Below are 24,480 nucleotides of genomic sequence, written 5' to 3'. Positions count from 1 at the left end.
CAAATTCGACGCCAGCAGCCTTTCTGGCTAGAATCGAGAGTTTTAGAGAATCGAACTTTAGCGCAACTGTAACGATAGTTTGTTTCTTGTCCCCTTCCGTCTCACCCGTGATCATAACATGACCACCCACTAAAGAGTCCCAACCGTCAATAGATGGCATTCCCGAAAATCCGACAGCCCACGTTTTACCTTTGTTGTAAACTCCCATTACTTTGACATCATTCAATATCATTGTATCGAAATCGATATTCGACACATTGCTAAGAAGACAATCGGTACGAATCTCGGAGAGCATCTCTCTAATATTGATGGATTTTGCGTAACCGTGAAACTCGTTTTGCACTACAGGAACATTTGAACTTCCAATTTTTGCAGAAGTAGAGCTCATCGAAATATTCACACTCGTCGATCCTATCTTCCACAGTCCGTTAATTGTTGTAACTACTTTTCGAGGTTTGCTTAACGTTGTGTTGATAGAAAGTGATGAATCTTTGATGATAAGAATTTCTGGAATGATGACTAACGACGTTTCAATAGTTACCGTCACGAACAACGATTGATCACGAGTGTTAAATCCAAATTGGATTACTGGTAAATCTAAGACATTAGACACTTCCGAAGGCAACTGCAAATCGTCTGCTAGAAAATCAGGAATTGTAACTTTCAAAAGGTCACGCAGTTTTAATGTATTGAGTAAATTGAAACGATCAAATTTAATCATTCCTCTGGACCATTGTATCATGTAAGTTTGAGTTGCTTGCATAGAATCAAGATGTAAATCTGCCTCAATAGTCACACCTTTGCGAATTTCATTACCATTTTGGAGACGTCCGCTTATTAGCTGATTGTGCAAAGGATTCAGTTCAATGTCAGAGCTTGAGAGAAACAGCCTAACATTAGAAAGTAGTACAGATCCTACCAACGGATAACTTGAGATGTCAACATCAGATAAATCTGAAAGCTTTAACGAATCCAGCTGCAATGCAGTCGTTAAGACAGTCCTTGCTTTCTGTCCATTGAGGTTGCTAGTGAGCACAATTTGACTGTCTGACAAGAATTGCCAACCCGAAATGGACGCATTGGCCGTTAAGCCGATTACTACAGTTTCATCTTTTACATACCATCCCCTCAGTTTGATGTCATCCAATTGCATGTCGTCAAAATCAATTGTTGACATTTGATTCATAACGTATTTAACATCCATTTTAGTAAGTAAAGATGCAAAGTCAATTGTTTTGGCATGCCCGCGCAGCACATATGTAAGTCCTTGCCATTTCAAACTTTTCGTCGACACAACGTTCAATTTAGACGTCGTCTCGAAGTAAACGTCTATAGAATTTGATCCTATAGTCCAAGTACCACTGATAGCAAAAGTTGATTTTCTAGGTTTGTTGAAAGTTGTGTTGATTAATAGAGACGAAGTATTGATTGTCAAATATCCTGGTATAATGTCGAATGAATCTTGTATCGTTAGATTAACAAGCAGACTCTTTACTCCAGACATTATCCTTATATCAAAACTGCTCACTTCTGCAATGCCAATGTTTTCAATTTCAAGCGGTAACAACAAGCTGTCGATGGACAAATCAGGAATAGTAACTTTTAGTAAGCTTTGCAGGTTGAGGGACCGTCCTGTGCTTATGAAGCTGATCAAGTTCGACGACAAAAGAATGATAAACGTATGAGGACCTCCATCTTTCAAGATCTTTAGATCTGCCACTACAGTAAAGCCTTTGCGAATATTAACAATTTTTTTCAGAACTCCAGTCAGAAGATTAGGCGGTAGGTTTATGGACAAGTCATCCGTTGACGCGACAACAGCACAATTTGACGCCTGCAAAGTTGCAACTATTGGCACATCCGCCTTTGTGACGATCCATATATTTTCGACAAACTGAGAGAGTTTGAATGAAGTGAAATGCAGCGTCGTTGTAAGAATAGGCAGATGCTCATAGCTCAACATGATCATAAAGTGAATGCTCACCAGTGAGTCGATAGATGGGATTGCTAAATGAGGGTCAAACAGTGAGAAATCATCGTCAGTAGATGGGATTACAAAAAATCCGACAGTACAGAATTCTAATCTTTGATTGCAAATTACTGTCACTTTGACGTCATGCAATTTCAATTTGGAAAGATTATCATAGAATTCACGATCAATACCTTGGATACTAATATTTTTATCAATAATGCTCAAGATATCCATAAAATCGATGGTGTTTGCATAACCGTGAAAGTTAAATTCTGTAAATTCGAAAGAATTTCCATCAATTGTAGTAGCTAAGCTCATCGACATATTCACCATCATTGATCCAAGCGCCCACGTTCCGTTGACTTTGATAACTAATTTTCTAGGTTTGCTTAGCGTTGTATTGATAAAAAGAGACAGCTTGCTGATTTCAATCCCAGTTAAAAGATCGAAGTGAATGACGTCCCATGGTACAACAGTCGCAGTAAAGCACAAGCATGTCTCACAAGTGTGAAATTCAAACTCGAACATCCGCAAACCAGAAACTGGTGGCCACCAAGACACTGTCCTATACATATGCAATTGAAAATATTGTTTAAAATTAGGCATTGTAATTTCCATCGACTCAGGAGAATTGAGTAGCTTTAAGCTATGAAATCTAATCATTTCTTTCGACCATCGTATCATATAAATATGAGGGGAATCTTTATCAGTATCATTATCAAAATCTGCCACAACAGTTACACCCTTACGAATGTCTTCAAAATTTTGGAGATGTCCGCCAAGTAGGTTGGGCAAAGGATTCAGTTCAAGGTCAGCGCTTGAGAGAAGGAGTGCAACATTAAAAAGATTCAACGTTCCTATGAACGGGTAATAGGAAATGTCAACATCAGATATTCTACGAGTCAAATTTGAAAGCCACGATGAATCCATATGGAATGCAGTCGTCAAGACTGCGCTTGCTTTGTGTCCACTGAGGTAGCGCGTGAGTATAACTTGACCGCCTGATAACAATTGCCAACTCGAACTGGATGCTTTTGCTGATAAACCCATTACTACTGTTTTATCTTTTTTCACATACCGTCCCATCAGCTTGACATTATTCATCTGCACGTCATCAAAATTGGTTGTTGACATTTGATTCATTAACGATCTAGCATCCATTTTGGCAAGGAAAGATACAAAGTCAATTTTGTTACCATTGCCACGTAGTACAAATAGTTCTTTGAACACTACTAGCTTCTTCAACACAAAACTCATATCGCTATAGGCTCTAGTCTCCGTCTCTGTCTCAAAGTAAACGCTCATTGAATTTGATCCTATTGTCCAAGTACCTATAATAGCAAATGTTACTTTGAAAGGACTCTTATGAGGATTTGTCCATCTTCTATGAGTATATTTGAATGTTCTGATCAACAGAGATGGATCAGTGATTGTTACGTATCCTGGTATAAAGTCGAGTGGATCTTTTAAATTGACAGCCAGAGTCAGCACTTTATATTTTGTGTTTAGTTCAAAATTTAGATCAAAACTAGTCGCTTCCAGACTGCGAATATTTGTATTTCCGAGAGGTAACGGCAAGTTGTCCATGTGCAATCCATAAATAGTAAGTTTAAGTAAGCTTTGCACATTGAAGGACCGATCCTTGCTTACGAAGCTGACTTTGTTCGACTCCGGCGACAAACGAATGAGAAACGTATAAGGAGCCTCATCTCCCGAGATCCTCAGATCTGCCACTACAGTCAAACCTTTGCAAATATCACTAATTTTTTGCAGAGCTCCAGTCAGAAATTTAGGCAATAAGTTTGGGTTCAAGTCGCCCGTTGAAGCAACGAGTCCAACTTTTGACAAGTCCTTGTATTGTACTGTCTCAGTTCCAAATTCGACGCCAGCAGCCTTTCTGGCTAGAATCGAGAGTTTTAGAGAATCGAACTTTAGCGCAACTGTAACGATAGTTTGTTTCTTGTCCCCTTCCGTCTCACCCGTGATCATAACATGACCACCCACTAAAGAGTCCCAACCGTCAATAGATGGCATTCCCGAAAATCCGACAGCCCACGTTTTACCTTTGTTGTAAACTCCCATTACTTTGACATCATTCAATATCATTGTATCGAAATCGATATTCGACACATTGCTAAGAAGACAATCGGTACGAATCTCGGAGAGCATCTCTCTAATATTGATGGATTTTGCGTAACCGTGAAACTCGTTTTGCACTACAGGAACATTTGAACTTCCAATTTTTGCAGAAGTAGAGCTCATCGAAATATTCACACTCGTCGATCCTATCTTCCACAGTCCGTTAATTGTTGTAACTACTTTTCGAGGTTTGCTTAACGTTGTGTTGATAGAAAGTGATGAATCTTTGATGATAAGAATTTCTGGAATGATGACTAACGACGTTTCAATAGTTACCGTCACGAACAACGATTGATCACGAGTGTTAAATCCAAATTGGATTACTGGTAAATCTAAGACATTAGACACTTCCGAAGGCAACTGCAAATCGTCTGCTAGAAAATCAGGAATTGTAACTTTCAAAAGGTCACGCAGTTTTAATGTATTGAGTAAATTGAAACGATCAAATTTAATCATTCCTCTGGACCATTGTATCATGTAAGTTTGAGTTGCTTGCATAGAATCAAGATGTAAATCTGCCTCAATAGTCACACCTTTGCGAATTTCATTACCATTTTGGAGACGTCCGCTTATTAGCTGATTGTGCAAAGGATTCAGTTCAATGTCAGAGCTTGAGAGAAACAGCCTAACATTAGAAAGTAGTACAGATCCTACCAACGGATAACTTGAGATGTCAACATCAGATAAATCTGAAAGCTTTAACGAATCCAGCTGCAATGCAGTCGTTAAGACAGTCCTTGCTTTCTGTCCATTGAGGTTGCTAGTGAGCACAATTTGACTGTCTGACAAGAATTGCCAACCCGAAATGGACGCATTGGCCGTTAAGCCGATTACTACAGTTTCATCTTTTACATACCATCCCCTCAGTTTGATGTCATCCAATTGCATGTCGTCAAAATCAATTGTTGACATTTGATTCATAACGTATTTAACATCCATTTTAGTAAGTAAAGATGCAAAGTCAATTGTTTTGGCATGCCCGCGCAGCACATATGTAAGTCCTTGCCATTTCAAACTTTTCGTCGACACAACGTTCAATTTAGACGTCGTCTCGAAGTAAACGTCTATAGAATTTGATCCTATAGTCCAAGTACCACTGATAGCAAAAGTTGATTTTCTAGGTTTGTTGAAAGTTGTGTTGATTAATAGAGACGAAGTATTGATTGTCAAATATCCTGGTATAATGTCGAATGAATCTTGTATCGTTAGATTAACAAGCAGACTCTTTACTCCAGACATTATCCTTATATCAAAACTGCTCACTTCTGCAATGCCAATGTTTTCAATTTCAAGCGGTAACAACAAGCTGTCGATGGACAAATCAGGAATAGTAACTTTTAGTAAGCTTTGCAGGTTGAGGGACCGTCCTGTGCTTATGAAGCTGATCAAGTTCGACGACAAAAGAATGATAAACGTATGAGGACCTCCATCTTTCAAGATCTTTAGATCTGCCACTACAGTAAAGCCTTTGCGAATATTAACAATTTTTTTCACAACTCCAGTCAGAAGATTAGGCGGTAGGTTTATGGACAAGTCATCCGTTGACGCGACAACAGCACAATTTGACGCCTGCAAAGTTGCAACTATTGGCACATCCGCCTTTGTGACGATCCATATATTTTCGACAAACTGAGAGAGTTTGAATGAAGTGAAATGCAGCGTCGTTGTAAGAATAGGCAGATGCTCATAGCTCAACATGATCATAAAGTGAATGCTCACCAGTGAGTCGATAGATGGGATTGCTAAATGAGGGTCAAACAGTGAGAAATCATCGTCAGTAGATGGGATTACAAAAAATCCGACAGTACAGAATTCTAATCTTTGATTGCAAATTACTGTCACTTTGACGTCATGCAATTTCAATTTGGAAAGATTATCATAGAATTCACGATCAATACCTTGGATACTAATATTTTTATCAATAATGCTCAAGATATCCATAAAATCGATGGTGTTTGCATAACCGTGAAAGTTAAATTCTGTAAATTCGAAAGAATTTCCATCAATTGTAGTAGCTAAGCTCATCGACATATTCACCATCATTGATCCAAGCGCCCACGTTCCGTTGACTTTGATAACTAATTTTCTAGGTTTGCTTAGCGTTGTATTGATAAAAAGAGACAGCTTGCTGATTTCAATCCCAGTTAAAAGATCGAAGTGAATGACGTCCCATGGTACAACAGTCGCAGTAAAGCACAAGCATGTCTCACAAGTGTGAAATTCAAACTCGAACATCCGCAAACCAGAAACTGGTGGCCACCAAGACACTGTCCTATACATATGCAATTGAAAATATTGTTTAAAATTAGGCATTGTAATTTCCATCGACTCAGGAGAATTGAGTAGCTTTAAGCTATGAAATCTAATCATTTCTTTCGACCATCGTATCATATAAATATGAGGGGAATCTTTATCAGTATCATTATCAAAATCTGCCACAACAGTTACACCCTTACGAATGTCTTCAAAATTTTGGAGATGTCCGCCAAGTAGGTTGGGCAAAGGATTCAGTTCAAGGTCAGCGCTTGAGAGAAGGAGTGCAACATTAAAAAGATTCAACGTTCCTATGAACGGGTAATAGGAAATGTCAACATCAGATATTCTACGAGTCAAATTTGAAAGCCACGATGAATCCATATGGAATGCAGTCGTCAAGACTGCGCTTGCTTTGTGTCCACTGAGGTAGCGCGTGAGTATAACTTGACCGCCTGATAACAATTGCCAACTCGAACTGGATGCTTTTGCTGATAAACCCATTACTACTGTTTTATCTTTTTTCACATACCGTCCCATCAGCTTGACATTATTCATCTGCACGTCATCAAAATTGGTTGTTGACATTTGATTCATTAACGATCTAGCATCCATTTTGGCAAGGAAAGATACAAAGTCAATTTTGTTACCATTGCCACGTAGTACAAATAGTTCTTTGAACACTACTAGCTTCTTCAACACAAAACTCATATCGCTATAGGCTCTAGTCTCCGTCTCTGTCTCAAAGTAAACGCTCATTGAATTTGATCCTATTGTCCAAGTACCTATAATAGCAAATGTTACTTTGAAAGGACTCTTATGAGGATTTGTCCATCTTCTATGAGTATATTTGAATGTTCTGATCAACAGAGATGGATCAGTGATTGTTACGTATCCTGGTATAAAGTCGAGTGGATCTTTTAAATTGACAGCCAGAGTCAGCACTTTATATTTTGTGTTTAGTTCAAAATTTAGATCAAAACTAGTCGCTTCCAGACTGCGAATATTTGTATTTCCGGGAGGTAACGGCAAGTTGTCCATGTGCAATCCATAAATAGTAAGTTTAAGTAAGCTTTGCACATTGAAGGACCGATCCTTGCTTACGAAGCTGACTTTGTTCGACTCCGGCGACAAACGAATGAGAAACGTATAAGGAGCCTCATCTCCCGAGATCCTCAGATCTGCCACTACAGTCAAACCTTTGCAAATATCACTAATTTTTTGCAGAGCTCCAGTCAGAAATTTAGGCAATAAGTTTGGGTTCAAGTCGCCCGTTGAAGCAACGAGTCCAACTTTTGACAAGTCCTTGTATTGTACTGTCTCAGTTCCAAATTCGACGCCAGCAGCCTTTCTGGCTAGAATCGAGAGTTTTAGAGAATCGAACTTTAGCGCAACTGTAACGATAGTTTGTTTCTTGTCCCCTTCCGTCTCACCCGTGATCATAACATGACCACCCACTAAAGAGTCCCAACCGTCAATAGATGGCATTCCCGAAAATCCGACAGCCCACGTTTTACCTTTGTTGTAAACTCCCATTACTTTGACATCATTCAATATCATTGTATCGAAATCGATATTCGACACATTGCTAAGAAGACAATCGGTACGAATCTCGGAGAGCATCTCTCTAATATTGATGGATTTTGCGTAACCGTGAAACTCGTTTTGCACTACAGGAACATTTGAACTTCCAATTTTTGCAGAAGTAGAGCTCATCGAAATATTCACACTCGTCGATCCTATCTTCCACAGTCCGTTAATTGTTGTAACTACTTTTCGAGGTTTGCTTAACGTTGTGTTGATAGAAAGTGATGAATCTTTGATGATAAGAATTTCTGGAATGATGACTAACGACGTTTCAATAGTTACCGTCACGAACAACGATTGATCACGAGTGTTAAATCCAAATTGGATTACTGGTAAATCTAAGACATTAGACACTTCCGAAGGCAACTGCAAATCGTCTGCTAGAAAATCAGGAATTGTAACTTTCAAAAGGTCACGCAGTTTTAATGTATTGAGTAAATTGAAACGATCAAATTTAATCATTCCTCTGGACCATTGTATCATGTAAGTTTGAGTTGCTTGCATAGAATCAAGATGTAAATCTGCCTCAATAGTCACACCTTTGCGAATTTCATTACCATTTTGGAGACGTCCGCTTATTAGCTGATTGTGCAAAGGATTCAGTTCAATGTCAGAGCTTGAGAGAAACAGCCTAACATTAGAAAGTAGTACAGATCCTACCAACGGATAACTTGAGATGTCAACATCAGATAAATCTGAAAGCTTTAACGAATCCAGCTGCAATGCAGTCGTTAAGACAGTCCTTGCTTTCTGTCCATTGAGGTTGCTAGTGAGCACAATTTGACTGTCTGACAAGAATTGCCAACCCGAAATGGACGCATTGGCCGTTAAGCCGATTACTACAGTTTCATCTTTTACATACCATCCCCTCAGTTTGATGTCATCCAATTGCATGTCGTCAAAATCAATTGTTGACATTTGATTCATAACGTATTTAACATCCATTTTAGTAAGTAAAGATGCAAAGTCAATTGTTTTGGCATGCCCGCGCAGCACATATGTAAGTCCTTGCCATTTCAAACTTTTCGTCGACACAACGTTCAATTTAGACGTCGTCTCGAAGTAAACGTCTATAGAATTTGATCCTATAGTCCAAGTACCACTGATAGCAAAAGTTGATTTTCTAGGTTTGTTGAAAGTTGTGTTGATTAATAGAGACGAAGTATTGATTGTCAAATATCCTGGTATAATGTCGAATGAATCTTGTATCGTTAGATTAACAAGCAGACTCTTTACTCCAGACATTATCCTTATATCAAAACTGCTCACTTCTGCAATGCCAATGTTTTCAATTTCAAGCGGTAACAACAAGCTGTCGATGGACAAATCAGGAATAGTAACTTTTAGTAAGCTTTGCAGGTTGAGGGACCGTCCTGTGCTTATGAAGCTGATCAAGTTCGACGACAAAAGAATGATAAACGTATGAGGACCTCCATCTTTCAAGATCTTTAGATCTGCCACTACAGTAAAGCCTTTGCGAATATTAACAATTTTTTTCAGAACTCCAGTCAGAAGATTAGGCGGTAGGTTTATGGACAAGTCATCCGTTGACGCGACAACAGCACAATTTGACGCCTGCAAAGTTGCAACTATTGGCACATCCGCCTTTGTGACGATCCATATATTTTCGACAAACTGAGAGAGTTTGAATGAAGTGAAATGCAGCGTCGTTGTAAGAATAGGCAGATGCTCATAGCTCAACATGATCATAAAGTGAATGCTCACCAGTGAGTCGATAGATGGGATTGCTAAATGAGGGTCAAACAGTGAGAAATCATCGTCAGTAGATGGGATTACAAAAAATCCGACAGTACAGAATTCTAATCTTTGATTGCAAATTACTGTCACTTTGACGTCATGCAATTTCAATTTGGAAAGATTATCATAGAATTCACGATCAATACCTTGGATACTAATATTTTTATCAATAATGCTCAAGATATCCATAAAATCGATGGTGTTTGCATAACCGTGAAAGTTAAATTCTGTAAATTCGAAAGAATTTCCATCAATTGTAGTAGCTAAGCTCATCGACATATTCACCATCATTGATCCAAGCGCCCACGTTCCGTTGACTTTGATAACTAATTTTCTAGGTTTGCTTAGCGTTGTATTGATAAAAAGAGACAGCTTGCTGATTTCAATCCCAGTTAAAAGATCGAAGTGAATGACGTCCCATGGTACAACAGTCGCAGTAAAGCACAAGCATGTCTCACAAGTGTGAAATTCAAACTCGAACATCCGCAAACCAGAAACTGGTGGCCACCAAGACACTGTCCTATACATATGCAATTGAAAATATTGTTTAAAATTAGGCATTGTAATTTCCATCGACTCAGGAGAATTGAGTAGCTTTAAGCTATGAAATCTAATCATTTCTTTCGACCATCGTATCATATAAATATGAGGGGAATCTTTATCAGTATCATTATCAAAATCTGCCACAACAGTTACACCCTTACGAATGTCTTCAAAATTTTGGAGATGTCCGCCAAGTAGGTTGGGCAAAGGATTCAGTTCAAGGTCAGCGCTTGAGAGAAGGAGTGCAACATTAAAAAGATTCAACGTTCCTATGAACGGGTAATAGGAAATGTCAACATCAGATATTCTACGAGTCAAATTTGAAAGCCACGATGAATCCATATGGAATGCAGTCGTCAAGACTGCGCTTGCTTTGTGTCCACTGAGGTAGCGCGTGAGTATAACTTGACCGCCTGATAACAATTGCCAACTCGAACTGGATGCTTTTGCTGATAAACCCATTACTACTGTTTTATCTTTTTTCACATACCGTCCCATCAGCTTGACATTATTCATCTGCACGTCATCAAAATTGGTTGTTGACATTTGATTCATTAACGATCTAGCATCCATTTTGGCAAGGAAAGATACAAAGTCAATTTTGTTACCATTGCCACGTAGTACAAATAGTTCTTTGAACACTACTAGCTTCTTCAACACAAAACTCATATCGCTATAGGCTCTAGTCTCCGTCTCTGTCTCAAAGTAAACGCTCATTGAATTTGATCCTATTGTCCAAGTACCTATAATAGCAAATGTTACTTTGAAAGGACTCTTATGAGGATTTGTCCATCTTCTATGAGTATATTTGAATGTTCTGATCAACAGAGATGGATCAGTGATTGTTACGTATCCTGGTATAAAGTCGAGTGGATCTTTTAAATTGACAGCCAGAGTCAGCACTTTATATTTTGTGTTTAGTTCAAAATTTAGATCAAAACTAGTCGCTTCCAGACTGCGAATATTTGTATTTCCGGGAGGTAACGGCAAGTTGTCCATGTGCAATCCATAAATAGTAAGTTTAAGTAAGCTTTGCACATTGAAGGACCGATCCTTGCTTACGAAGCTGACTTTGTTCGACTCCGGCGACAAACGAATGAGAAACGTATAAGGAGCCTCATCTCCCGAGATCCTCAGATCTGCCACTACAGTCAAACCTTTGCAAATATCACTAATTTTTTGCAGAGCTCCAGTCAGAAATTTAGGCAATAAGTTTGGGTTCAAGTCGCCCGTTGAAGCAACGAGTCCAACTTTTGACAAGTCCTTGTATTGTACTGTCTCAGTTCCAAATTCGACGCCAGCAGCCTTTCTGGCTAGAATCGAGAGTTTTAGAGAATCGAACTTTAGCGCAACTGTAACGATAGTTTGTTTCTTGTCCCCTTCCGTCTCACCCGTGATCATAACATGACCACCCACTAAAGAGTCCCAACCGTCAATAGATGGCATTCCCGAAAATCCGACAGCCCACGTTTTACCTTTGTTGTAAACTCCCATTACTTTGACATCATTCAATATCATTGTATCGAAATCGATATTCGACACATTGCTAAGAAGACAATCGGTACGAATCTCGGAGAGCATCTCTCTAATATTGATGGATTTTGCGTAACCGTGAAACTCGTTTTGCACTACAGGAACATTTGAACTTCCAATTTTTGCAGAAGTAGAGCTCATCGAAATATTCACACTCGTCGATCCTATCTTCCACAGTCCGTTAATTGTTGTAACTACTTTTCGAGGTTTGCTTAACGTTGTGTTGATAGAAAGTGATGAATCTTTGATGATAAGAATTTCTGGAATGATGACTAACGACGTTTCAATAGTTACCGTCACGAACAACGATTGATCACGAGTGTTAAATCCAAATTGGATTACTGGTAAATCTAAGACATTAGACACTTCCGAAGGCAACTGCAAATCGTCTGCTAGAAAATCAGGAATTGTAACTTTCAAAAGGTCACGCAGTTTTAATGTATTGAGTAAATTGAAACGATCAAATTTAATCATTCCTCTGGACCATTGTATCATGTAAGTTTGAGTTGCTTGCATAGAATCAAGATGTAAATCTGCCTCAATAGTCACACCTTTGCGAATTTCATTACCATTTTGGAGACGTCCGCTTATTAGCTGATTGTGCAAAGGATTCAGTTCAATGTCAGAGCTTGAGAGAAACAGCCTAACATTAGAAAGTAGTACAGATCCTACCAACGGATAACTTGAGATGTCAACATCAGATAAATCTGAAAGCTTTAACGAATCCAGCTGCAATGCAGTCGTTAAGACAGTCCTTGCTTTCTGTCCATTGAGGTTGCTAGTGAGCACAATTTGACTGTCTGACAAGAATTGCCAACCCGAAATGGACGCATTGGCCGTTAAGCCGATTACTACAGTTTCATCTTTTACATACCATCCCCTCAGTTTGATGTCATCCAATTGCATGTCGTCAAAATCAATTGTTGACATTTGATTCATAACGTATTTAACATCCATTTTAGTAAGTAAAGATGCAAAGTCAATTGTTTTGGCATGCCCGCGCAGCACATATGTAAGTCCTTGCCATTTCAAACTTTTCGTCGACACAACGTTCAATTTAGACGTCGTCTCGAAGTAAACGTCTATAGAATTTGATCCTATAGTCCAAGTACCACTGATAGCAAAAGTTGATTTTCTAGGTTTGTTGAAAGTTGTGTTGATTAATAGAGACGAAGTATTGATTGTCAAATATCCTGGTATAATGTCGAATGAATCTTGTATCGTTAGATTAACAAGCAGACTCTTTACTCCAGACATTATCCTTATATCAAAACTGCTCACTTCTGCAATGCCAATGTTTTCAATTTCAAGCGGTAACAACAAGCTGTCGATGGACAAATCAGGAATAGTAACTTTTAGTAAGCTTTGCAGGTTGAGGGACCGTCCTGTGCTTATGAAGCTGATCAAGTTCGACGACAAAAGAATGATAAACGTATGAGGACCTCCATCTTTCAAGATCTTTAGATCTGCCACTACAGTAAAGCCTTTGCGAATATTAACAATTTTTTTCAGAACTCCAGTCAGAAGATTAGGCGGTAGGTTTATGGACAAGTCATCCGTTGACGCGACAACAGCACAATTTGACGCCTGCAAAGTTGCAACTATTGGCACATCCGCCTTTGTGACGATCCATATATTTTCGACAAACTGAGAGAGTTTGAATGAAGTGAAATGCAGCGTCGTTGTAAGAATAGGCAGATGCTCATAGCTCAACATGATCATAAAGTGAATGCTCACCAGTGAGTCGATAGATGGGATTGCTAAATGAGGGTCAAACAGTGAGAAATCATCGTCAGTAGATGGGATTACAAAAAATCCGACAGTACAGAATTCTAATCTTTGATTGCAAATTACTGTCACTTTGACGTCATGCAATTTCAATTTGGAAAGATTATCATAGAATTCACGATCAATACCTTGGATACTAATATTTTTATCAATAATGCTCAAGATATCCATAAAATCGATGGTGTTTGCATAACCGTGAAAGTTAAATTCTGTAAATTCGAAAGAATTTCCATCAATTGTAGTAGCTAAGCTCATCGACATATTCACCATCATTGATCCAAGCGCCCACGTTCCGTTGACTTTGATAACTAATTTTCTAGGTTTGCTTAGCGTTGTATTGATAAAAAGAGACAGCTTGCTGATTTCAATCCCAGTTAAAAGATCGAAGTGAATGACGTCCCATGGTACAACAGTCGCAGTAAAGCACAAGCATGTCTCACAAGTGTGAAATTCAAACTCGAACATCCGCAAACCAGAAACTGGTGGCCACCAAGACACTGTCCTATACATATGCAATTGAAAATATTGTTTAAAATTAGGCATTGTAATTTCCATCGACTCAGGAGAATTGAGTAGCTTTAAGCTATGAAATCTAATCATTTCTTTCGACCATCGTATCATATAAATATGAGGGGAATCTTTATCAGTATCATTATCAAAATCTGCCACAACAGTTACACCCTTACGAATGTCTTCAAAATTTTGGAGATGTCCGCCAAGTAGGTTGGGCAAAGGATTCAGTTCAAGGTCAGCGCTTGAGAGAAGGAGTGCAACATTAAAAAGATTCAACGTTCCTATGAACGGGTAATAGGAAATGTCAACATCAGATATTCTACGAGTCAAATTTGAAAGCCACGATGAATCCATATGGAATGCAGTCGTCAAGACTGCGCTTGCTTTGTGTCCACTGAGGTAGCGCGTGAGTATAACTTGACCGCCTGATAACAATTGCCAACTCGAACTGGATGCTTTTGCTGATAAACCCATTACTACTGTTTTATCTTTTTTCACATACCGTCCCATCAGCTTGACATTATTCATCTGCACGTCATCAAAATTGGTTGTTGACATTTGATTCATTAACGATCTAGCATCCATTTTGGCAAGGAAAGATACAAAGTCAATTTTGTTACCATTGCCACGTAGTACAAATAGTTCTTTGAACACTACTAGCTTCTTCAACACAAAACTCATATCGCTATAGGCTCTAGTCTCCGTCTCTGTCTCAAAGTAAACGCTCATTGAATTTGATCCTATTGTCCAAGTACCTATAATAGCAAATGTTACTTTGAAAGGACTCTTATGAGGATTTGTCCATCTTCTATGAGTATATTTGAATGTTCTGATCAACAGAGATGGATCAGTGATTGTTACGTATCCTGGTATAAAGTCGAGTGGATCTTTTAAATTGACAGCCAGAGTCAGCACTTTATATTTTGTGTTTAGTTCAAAATTTAGATCAAAACTAGTCGCTTCCAGACTGCGAATATTTGTATTTCCGGGAGGTAACGGCAAGTTGTCCATGTGCAATCCATAAATAGTAAGTTTAAGTAAGCTTTGCACATTGAAGGACCGATCCTTGCTTACGAAGCTGACTTTGTTCGACTCCGGCGACAAACGAATGAGAAACGTATAAGGAGCCTCATCTCCCGAGATCCTCAGATCTGCCACTACAGTCAAACCTTTGCAAATATCACTAATTTTTTGCAGAGCTCCAGTCAGAAATTTAGGCAATAAGTTTGGGTTCAAGTCGCCCGTTGAAGCAACGAGTCCAACTTTTGACAAGTCCTTGTATTGTACTGTCTCAGTTCCAAATTCGACGCCAGCAGCCTTTCTGGCTAGAATCGAGAGTTTTAGAGAATCGAACTTTAGCGCAACTGTAACGATAGTTTGTTTCTTGTCCCCTTCCGTCTCACCCGTGATCATAACATGACCACCCACTAAAGAGTCCCAACCGTCAATAGATGGCATTCCCGAAAATCCGACAGCCCACGTTTTACCTTTGTTGTAAACTCCCATTACTTTGACATCATTCAATATCATTGTATCGAAATCGATATTCGACACATTGCTAAGAAGACAATCGGTACGAATCTCGGAGAGCATCTCTCTAATATTGATGGATTTTGCGTAACCGTGAAACTCGTTTTGCACTACAGGAACATTTGAACTTCCAATTTTTGCAGAAGTAGAGCTCATCGAAATATTCACACTCGTCGATCCTATCTTCCACAGTCCGTTAATTGTTGTAACTACTTTTCGAGGTTTGCTTAACGTTGTGTTGATAGAAAGTGATGAATCTTTGATGATAAGAATTTCTGGAATGATGACTAACGACGTTTCAATAGTTACCGTCACGAACAACGATTGATCACGAGTGTTAAATCCAAATTGGATTACTGGTAAATCTAAGACATTAGACACTTCCGAAGGCAACTGCAAATCGTCTGCTAGAAAATCAGGAATTGTAACTTTCAAAAGGTCACGCAGTTTTAATGTATTGAGTAAATTGAAACGATCAAATTTAATCATTCCTCTGGACCATTGTATCATGTAAGTTTGAGTTGCTTGCATAGAATCAAGATGTAAATCTGCCTCAATAGTCACACCTTTGCGAATTTCATTACCATTTTGGAGACGTCCGCTTATTAGCTGATTGTGCAAAGGATTCAGTTCAATGTCAGAGCTTGAGAGAAACAGCCTAACATTAGAAAGTAGTACAGATCCTACCAACGGATAACTTGAGATGTCAACATCAGATAAATCTGAAAGCTTTAACGAATCCAGCTGCAATGCAGTCGTTAAGACAGTCCTTGCTTTCTGTCCATTGAGGTTGCTAGTGAGCACAATTTGACTGTCTGACAAGAATTGCCAACCCGAAATGGACGCATTGGCCGTTAAGCCGATTACTACAGTTTCATCTTTTACATACCATCCCCTCAGTTTGATGTCATCCAATTGCATGTCGTCAAAATCAATTGTTGACATTTGATTCATAACGTATTTAACATCCATTTTAGTAAGTAAAGATGCAAAGTCAATTGTTTTGGCATGCCCGTGCAGCACATATGTAAGTCCTTGCCATTTCAAACTTTTCGTCGACACAACGTTCAATTTAGACGTCGTCTCGAAGTAAACGTCTATAGAATTTGATCCTATAGTCCAAGTACCACTGATAGCAAAAGTTGATTTTCTAGGTTTGTTGAAAGTTGTGTTGATTAATAGAGACGAAGTATTGATTGTCAAATATCCTGGTATAATGTCGAATGAATCTTGTATCGTTAGATTAACAAGCAGACTCTTTACTCCAGACATTATCCTTATATCAAAACTGCTCACTTCTGCAATGCCAATGTTTTCAATTTCAAGCGGTAACAACAAGCTGTCGATGGACAAATCAGGAATAGTAACTTTTAGTAAGCTTTGCAGGTTGAGGGACCGTCCTGTGCTTATGAAGCTGATCAAGTTCGACGACAAAAGAATGATAAACGTATGAGGACCTCCATCTTTCAAGATCTTTAGATCTGCCACTACAGTAAAGCCTTTGCGAATATTAACAATTTTTTTCACAACTCCAGTCAGAAGATTAGGCGGTAGGTTTATGGACAAGTCATCCGTTGACGCGACAACAGCACAATTTGACGCCTGCAAAGTTGCAACTATTGGCACATCCGCCTTTGTGACGATCCATATATTTTCGACAAACTGAGAGAGTTTGAATGAAGTGAAATGCAGCGTCGTTGTAAGAATAGGCAGATGCTCATAGCTCAACATGATCATAAAGTGAATGCTCACCAGTGAGTCGATAGATGGGATTGCTAAATGAGGGTCAAACAGTGAGAAATCATCGTCAGTAGATGGGATTACAAAAAATCCGACAGTACAGAATTCTAATCTTTGATTGCAAATTACTGTCACTTTGACGTCATGCAATTTCAATTTGGAAAGATTATCATAGAATTCACGATCAATACCTTGGATACTAATATTTTTATCAATAATGCTCAAGATATCCATAAAATCGATGGTGTTTGCATAACCGTGAAAGTTAAATTCTGTAAATTCGAAAGAATTTCCATCAATTGTAGTAGCTAAGCTCATCGACATATTCACCATCATTGATCCAAGCGCCCACGTTCCGTTGACTTTGATAACTAATTTTCTAGGTTTGCTTAGCGTTGTATTGATAAAAAGAGACAGCTTGCTGATTTCAATCCCAGTTAAAAGATCGAAGTGAATGACGTCCCATGGTACAACAGTCGCAGTAAAGCACAAGCATGTCTCACAAGTGTGAAATTCAAACTCGAACATCCGCAAACCAGAAACTGGTGGCCACCAAGACACTGTCCTATACATATGCAATTGAAAATATTGTTTAAAATTAGGCATTGTAATTTCCATCGACTCAGGAGAATTGAGTAGCTTTAAGCTATGAAATCTAATCATTTCTTTCGACCATCGTATCATATAAATATGAGGGGAATCTTTATCAGTATCATTATCAAAATCTGCCACAACAGTTACACCCTTACGAATGTCTTCAAAATTTTGGAGATGTCCGCCAAGTAGGTTGGGCAAAGGATTCAGTTCAAGGTCAGCGCTTGAGAGAAGGAGTGCAACATTAAAAAGATTCAACGTTCCTATGAACGGGTAATAGGAAATGTCAACATCAGATATTCTACGAGTCAAATTTGAAAGCCACGATGAATCCATATGGAATGCAGTCGTCAAGACTGCGCTTGCTTTGTGTCCACTGAGGTAGCGCGTGAGTATAACTTGACCGCCTGATAACAATTGCCAACTCGAACTGGATGCTTTTGCTGATAAACCCATTACTACTGTTTTATCTTTTTTCACATACCGTCCCATCAGCTTGACATTATTCATCTGCACGTCATCAAAATTGGTTGTTGACATTTGATTCATTAACGATCTAGCATCCATTTTGGCAAGGAAAGATACAAAGTCAATTTTGTTACCATTGCCACGTAGTACAAATAGTTCTTTGAACACTACTAGCTTCTTCAACACAAAACTCATATCGCTATAGGCTCTAGTCTCCGTCTCTGTCTCAAAGTAAACGCTCATTGAATTTGATCCTATTGTCCAAGTACCTATAATAGCAAATGTTACTTTGAAAGGACTCTTATGAGGATTTGTCCATCTTCTATGAGTATATTTGAATGTTCTGATCAACAGAGATGGATCAGTGATTGTTACGTATCCTGGTATAAAGTCGAGTGGATCTTTTAAATTGACAGCCAGAGTCAGCACTTTATATTTTGTGTTTAGTTCAAAATTTAGATCAAAACTAGTCGCTTCCAGACTGCGAATATTTGTATTTCCGGGAGGTAACGGCAAGTTGTCCATGTGCAATCCATAAATAGTAAGTTTAAGTAAGCTTTGCACATTGAAGGACCGATCCTTGCTTACGAAGCTGACTTTGTTCGACTCCGGCGACAAACGAATGAGAAACGTATAAGGAGCCTCATCTCCCGAGATCCTCAGATCTGCCACTACAGTCAAACCTTTGCAAATATCACTAATTTTTTGCAGAGCTCCAGTCAGAAATTTAGGCAATAAGTTTGGGTTCAAGTCGCCCGTTGAAGCAACGAGTCCAACTTTTGACAAGTCCTTGTATTGTACTGTCTCAGTTCCAAATTCGACGCCAGCAGCCTTTCTGGCTAGAATCGAGAGTTTTAGAGAATCGAACTTTAGCGCAACTGTAACGATAGTTTGTTTCTTGTCCCCTTCCGTCTCACCCGTGATCATAACATGACCACCCACTAAAGAGTCCCAACCGTCAATAGATGGCATTCCCGAAAATCCGACAGCCCACGTTTTACCTTTGTTGTAAACTCCCATTACTTTGAATCATTCAATATCATTGTATCGAAATCGATATTCGACACATTGCTAAGAAGACAATCGGTACGAATCTCGGAGAGCATCTCTCTAATATTGATGGATTTTGCGTAACCGTGAAACTCGTTTTGCACTACAGGAACATTTGAACTTCCAATTTTTGCAGAAGTAGAGCTCATCGAAATATTCACACTCGTCGATCCTATCTTCCACAGTCCGTTAATTGTTGTAACTACTTTTCGAGGTTTGCTTAACGTTGTGTTGATAGAAAGTGATGAATCTTTGATGATAAGAATTTCTGGAATGATGACCTAACGACGTTTCAATAGTTACCGTCACGAACAACGATTGATCACGAGTGTTAAATCCAAATTGGAATACTGGTAAATCTAAGACATTAGACACTTCCGAAGGCAACTGCAAATCGTCTGCTAGAAAATCAGGAATTGTAACTTTCAAAAGGTCACGCAGTTTTAATGTATTGAGTAAATTGAAACGATCAAATTTAATCATTCCTCTGGACCATTGTATCATGTAAGTTTGAGTTGCTTGCATAGAATCAAGATGTAAATCTGCCTCAATAGTCACACCTTTGCGAATTTCATTACCATTTTGGAGACGTCCGCTTATTAGCTGATTGTGCAAAGGATTCAGTTCAATGTCAGAGCTTGAGAGAAACAGCCTAACATTAGAAAGTAGTACAGATCCTACCAACGGATAACTTGAGATGTCAACATCAGATAAATCTGAAAGCTTTAACGAATCCAGCTGCAATGCAGTCGTTAAGACAGTCCTTGCTTTCTGTCCATTGAGGTTGCTAGTGAGCACAATTTGACTGTCTGACAAGAATTGCCAACCCGAAATGGACGCATTGGCCGTTAAGCCGATTACTACAGTTTCATCTTTTACATACCATCCCCTCAGTTTGATGTCATCCAATTGCATGTCGTCAAAATCAATTGTTGACATTTGATTCATAACGTATTTAACATCCATTTTAGTAAGTAAAGATGCAAAGTCAATTGTTTTGGCATGCCCGCGCAGCACATATGTAAGTCCTTGCCATTTCAAACTTTTCGTCGACACAACGTTCAATTTAGACGTCGTCTCGAAGTAAACGTCTATAGAATTTGATCCTATAGTCCAAGTACCACTGATAGCAAAAGTTGATTTTCTAGGTTTGTTGAAAGTTGTGTTGATTAATAGAGACGAAGTATTGATTGTCAAATATCCTGGTATAATGTCGAATGAATCTTGTATCGTTAGATTAACAAGCAGACTCTTTACTCCAGACATTATCCTTATATCAAAACTGCTCACTTCTGCAATGCCAATGTTTTCAATTTCAAGCGGTAACAACAAGCTGTCGATGGACAAATCAGGAATAGTAACTTTTAGTAAGCTTTGCAGGTTGAGGGACCGTCCTGTGCTTATGAAGCTGATCAAGTTCGACGACAAAAGAATGATAAACGTATGAGGACCTCCATCTTTCAAGATCTTTAGATCTGCCACTACAGTAAAGCCTTTGCGAATATTAACAATTTTTTTCACAACTCCAGTCAGAAGATTAGGCGGTAGGTTTATGGACAAGTCATCCGTTGACGCGACAACAGCACAATTTGACGCCTGCAAAGTTGCAACTATTGGCACATCCGCCTTTGTGACGATCCATATATTTTCGACAAACTGAGAGAGTTTGAATGAAGTGAAATGCAGCGTCGTTGTAAGAATAGGCAGATGCTCATAGCTCAACATGATCATAAAGTGAATGCTCACCAGTGAGTCGATAGATGGGATTGCTAAATGAGGGTCAAACAGTGAGAAATCATCGTCAGTAGATGGGATTACAAAAAATCCGACAGTACAGAATTCTAATCTTTGATTGCAAATTACTGTCACTTTGACGTCATGCAATTTCAATTTGGAAAGATTATCATAGAATTCACGATCAATACCTTGGATACTAATATTTTTATCAATAATGCTCAAGATATCCATAAAATCGATGGTGTTTGCATAACCGTGAAAGTTAAATTCTGTAAATTCGAAAGAATTTCCATCAATTGTAGTAGCTAAGCTCATCGACATATTCACCATCATTGATCCAAGCGCCCACGTTCCGTTGACTTTGATAACTAATTTTCTAGGTTTGCTTAGCGTTGTATTGATAAAAAGAGACAGCTTGCTGATTTCAATCCCAGTTAAAAGATCGAAGTGAATGACGTCCCATGGTACAACAGTCGCAGTAAAGCACAAGCATGTCTCACAAGTGTGAAATTCAAACTCGAACATCCGCAAACCAGAAACTGGTGGCCACCAAGACACTGTCCTATACATATGCAATTGAAAATATTGTTTAAAATTAGGCATTGTAATTTCCATCGACTCAGGAGAATTGAGTAGCTTTAAGCTATGAAATCTAATCATTTCTTTCGACCATCGTATCATATAAATATGAGGGGAATCTTTATCAGTATCATTATCAAAATCTGCCACAACAGTTACACCCTTACGAATGTCTTCAAAATTTTGGAGATGTCCGCCAAGTAGGTTGGGCAAAGGATTCAGTTCAAGGTCAGCGCTTGAGAGAAGGAGTGCAACATTAAAAAGATTCAACGTTCCTATGAACGGGTAATAGGAAATGTCAACATCAGATATTCTACGAGTCAAATTTGAAAGCCACGATGAATCCATATGGAATGCAGTCGTCAAGACTGCGCTTGCTTTGTGTCCACTGAGGTAGCGCGTGAGTATAACTTGACCGCCTGATAACAATTGCCAACTCGAACTGGATGCTTTTGCTGATAAACCCATTACTACTGTTTTATCTTTTTTCACATACCGTCCCATCAGCTTGACATTATTCATCTGCACGTCATCAAAATTGGTTGTTGACATTTGATTCATTAACGATCTAGCATCCATTTTGGCAAGGAAAGATACAAAGTCAATTTTGTTACCATTGCCACGTAGTACAAATAGTTCTTTGAACACTACTAGCTTCTTCAACACAAAACTCATATCGCTATAGGCTCTAGTCTCCGTCTCTGTCTCAAAGTAAACGCTCATTGAATTTGATCCTATTGTCCAAGTACCTATAATAGCAAATGTTACTTTGAAAGGACTCTTATGAGGATTTGTCCATCTTCTATGAGTATATTTGAATGTTCTGATCAACAGAGATGGATCAGTGATTGTTACGTATCCTGGTATAAAGTCGAGTGGATCTTTTAAATTGACAGCCAGAGTCAGCACTTTATATTTTGTGTTTAGTTCAAAATTTAGATCAAAACTAGTCGCTTCCAGACTGCGAATATTTGTATTTCCGGGAGGTAACGGCAAGTTGTCCATGTGCAATCCATAAATAGTAAGTTTAAGTAAGCTTTGCACATTGAAGGACCGATCCTTGCTTACGAAGCTGACTTTGTTCGACTCCGGCGACAAACGAATGAGAAACGTATAAGGAGCCTCATCTCCCGAGATCCTCAGATCTGCCACTACAGTCAAACCTTTGCAAATATCACTAATTTTTTGCAGAGCTCCAGTCAGAAATTTAGGCAATAAGTTTGGGTTCAAGTCGCCCGTTGAAGCAACGAGTCCAACTTTTGACAAGTCCTTGTATTGTACTGTCTCAGTTCCAAATTCGACGCCAGCAGCCTTTCTGGCTAGAATCGAGAGTTTTAGAGAATCGAACTTTAGCGCAACTGTAACGATAGTTTGTTTCTTGTCCCCTTCCGTCTCACCCGTGATCATAACATGACCACCCACTAAAGAGTCCCAACCGTCAATAGATGGCATTCCCGAAAATCCGACAGCCCACGTTTTACCTTTGTTGTAAACTCCCATTACTTTGACATCATTCAATATCATTGTATCGAAATCGATATTCGACACATTGCTAAGAAGACAATCGGTACGAATCTCGGAGAGCATCTCTCTAATATTGATGGATTTTGCGTAACCGTGAAACTCGTTTTGCACTACAGGAACATTTGAACTTCCAATTTTTGCAGAAGTAGAGCTCATCGAAATATTCACACTCGTCGATCCTATCTTCCACAGTCCGTTAATTGTTGTAACTACTTTTCGAGGTTTGCTTAACGTTGTGTTGATAGAAAGTGATGAATCTTTGATGATAAGAATTTCTGGAATGATGACTAACGACGTTTCAATAGTTACCGTCACGAACAACGATTGATCACGAGTGTTAAATCCAAATTGGATTACTGGTAAATCTAAGACATTAGACACTTCCGAAGGCAACTGCAAATCGTCTGCTAGAAAATCAGGAATTGTAACTTTCAAAAGGTCACGCAGTTTTAATGTATTGAGTAAATTGAAACGATCAAATTTAATCATTCCTCTGGACCATTGTATCATGTAAGTTTGAGTTGCTTGCATAGAATCAAGATGTAAATCTGCCTCAATAGTCACACCTTTGCGAATTTCATTACCATTTTGGAGACGTCCGCTTATTAGCTGATTGTGCAAAGGATTCAGTTCAATGTCAGAGCTTGAGAGAAACAGCCTAACATTAGAAAGTAGTACAGATCCTACCAACGGATAACTTGAGATGTCAACATCAGATAAATCTGAAAGCTTTAACGAATCCAGCTGCAATGCAGTCGTTAAGACAGTCCTTGCTTTCTGTCCATTGAGGTTGCTAGTGAGCACAATTTGACTGTCTGACAAGAATTGCCAACCCGAAATGGACGCATTGGCCGTTAAGCCGATTACTACAGTTTCATCTTTTACATACCATCCCCTCAGTTTGATGTCATCCAATTGCATGTCGTCAAAATCAATTGTTGACATTTGATTCATAACGTATTTAACATCCATTTTAGTAAGTAAAGATGCAAAGTCAATTGTTTTGGCATGCCCGTGCAGCACATATGTAAGTCCTTGCCATTTCAAACTTTTCGTCGACACAACGTTCAATTTAGACGTCGTCTCGAAGTAAACGTCTATAGAATTTGATCCTATAGTCCAAGTACCACTGATAGCAAAAGTTGATTTTCTAGGTTTGTTGAAAGTTGTGT

At 38.8% G+C, this 24,480-nt stretch overlaps 1 protein-coding gene across 1 annotated transcript; it reads left to right on the top strand.

The window, feature by feature from the left end:
• Positions 1-153: 153 nt before the first annotated feature.
• On the top strand, positions 154-23,694 carry LOC134198285 (uncharacterized). Its single transcript, XM_062667649.1, has 8 exons — positions 154-196; positions 379-480; positions 4,225-4,326; positions 8,071-8,172; positions 11,917-12,018; positions 15,763-15,864; positions 19,608-19,709; positions 23,455-23,694. The coding sequence occupies exons 1-8, from the start codon at positions 154-156 to the stop codon at positions 23,634-23,636; spliced, it is 837 nt and encodes a 278-aa protein (XP_062523633.1). The 3' UTR covers positions 23,637-23,694.
• The last annotated feature ends 786 nt before the right edge of the window (positions 23,695-24,480 follow it).

Source organism: Corticium candelabrum, chromosome 2, assembly GCF_963422355.1.
Source record: "Corticium candelabrum chromosome 2, ooCorCand1.1, whole genome shotgun sequence".
Taxonomy (NCBI): domain Eukaryota; kingdom Metazoa; phylum Porifera; class Homoscleromorpha; order Homosclerophorida; family Plakinidae; genus Corticium; species Corticium candelabrum.
The sequence above is the reverse complement of the archived record's forward strand: the minus strand, read 5'-3'. Positions and strand labels throughout refer to the sequence as shown.

Bases quoted from the DNA above. Each gene is read 5' to 3' on its own strand.
- LOC134198285 (XM_062667649.1), top strand. From the start codon at position 154: ATGGCATTCCCGAAAATCCGACAGCCCACGTTTTACCTTTGTT. The intron at 481-4,224 runs GTGATGAATCTT...TTTTTGCAGAAG, and splicing joins TAACGTTGTGTTGATAGAAA to TAGAGCTCATCGAAATATTC. The intron at 15,865-19,607 runs GTGATGAATCTT...TTTTTGCAGAAG, and splicing joins TAACGTTGTGTTGATAGAAA to TAGAGCTCATCGAAATATTC.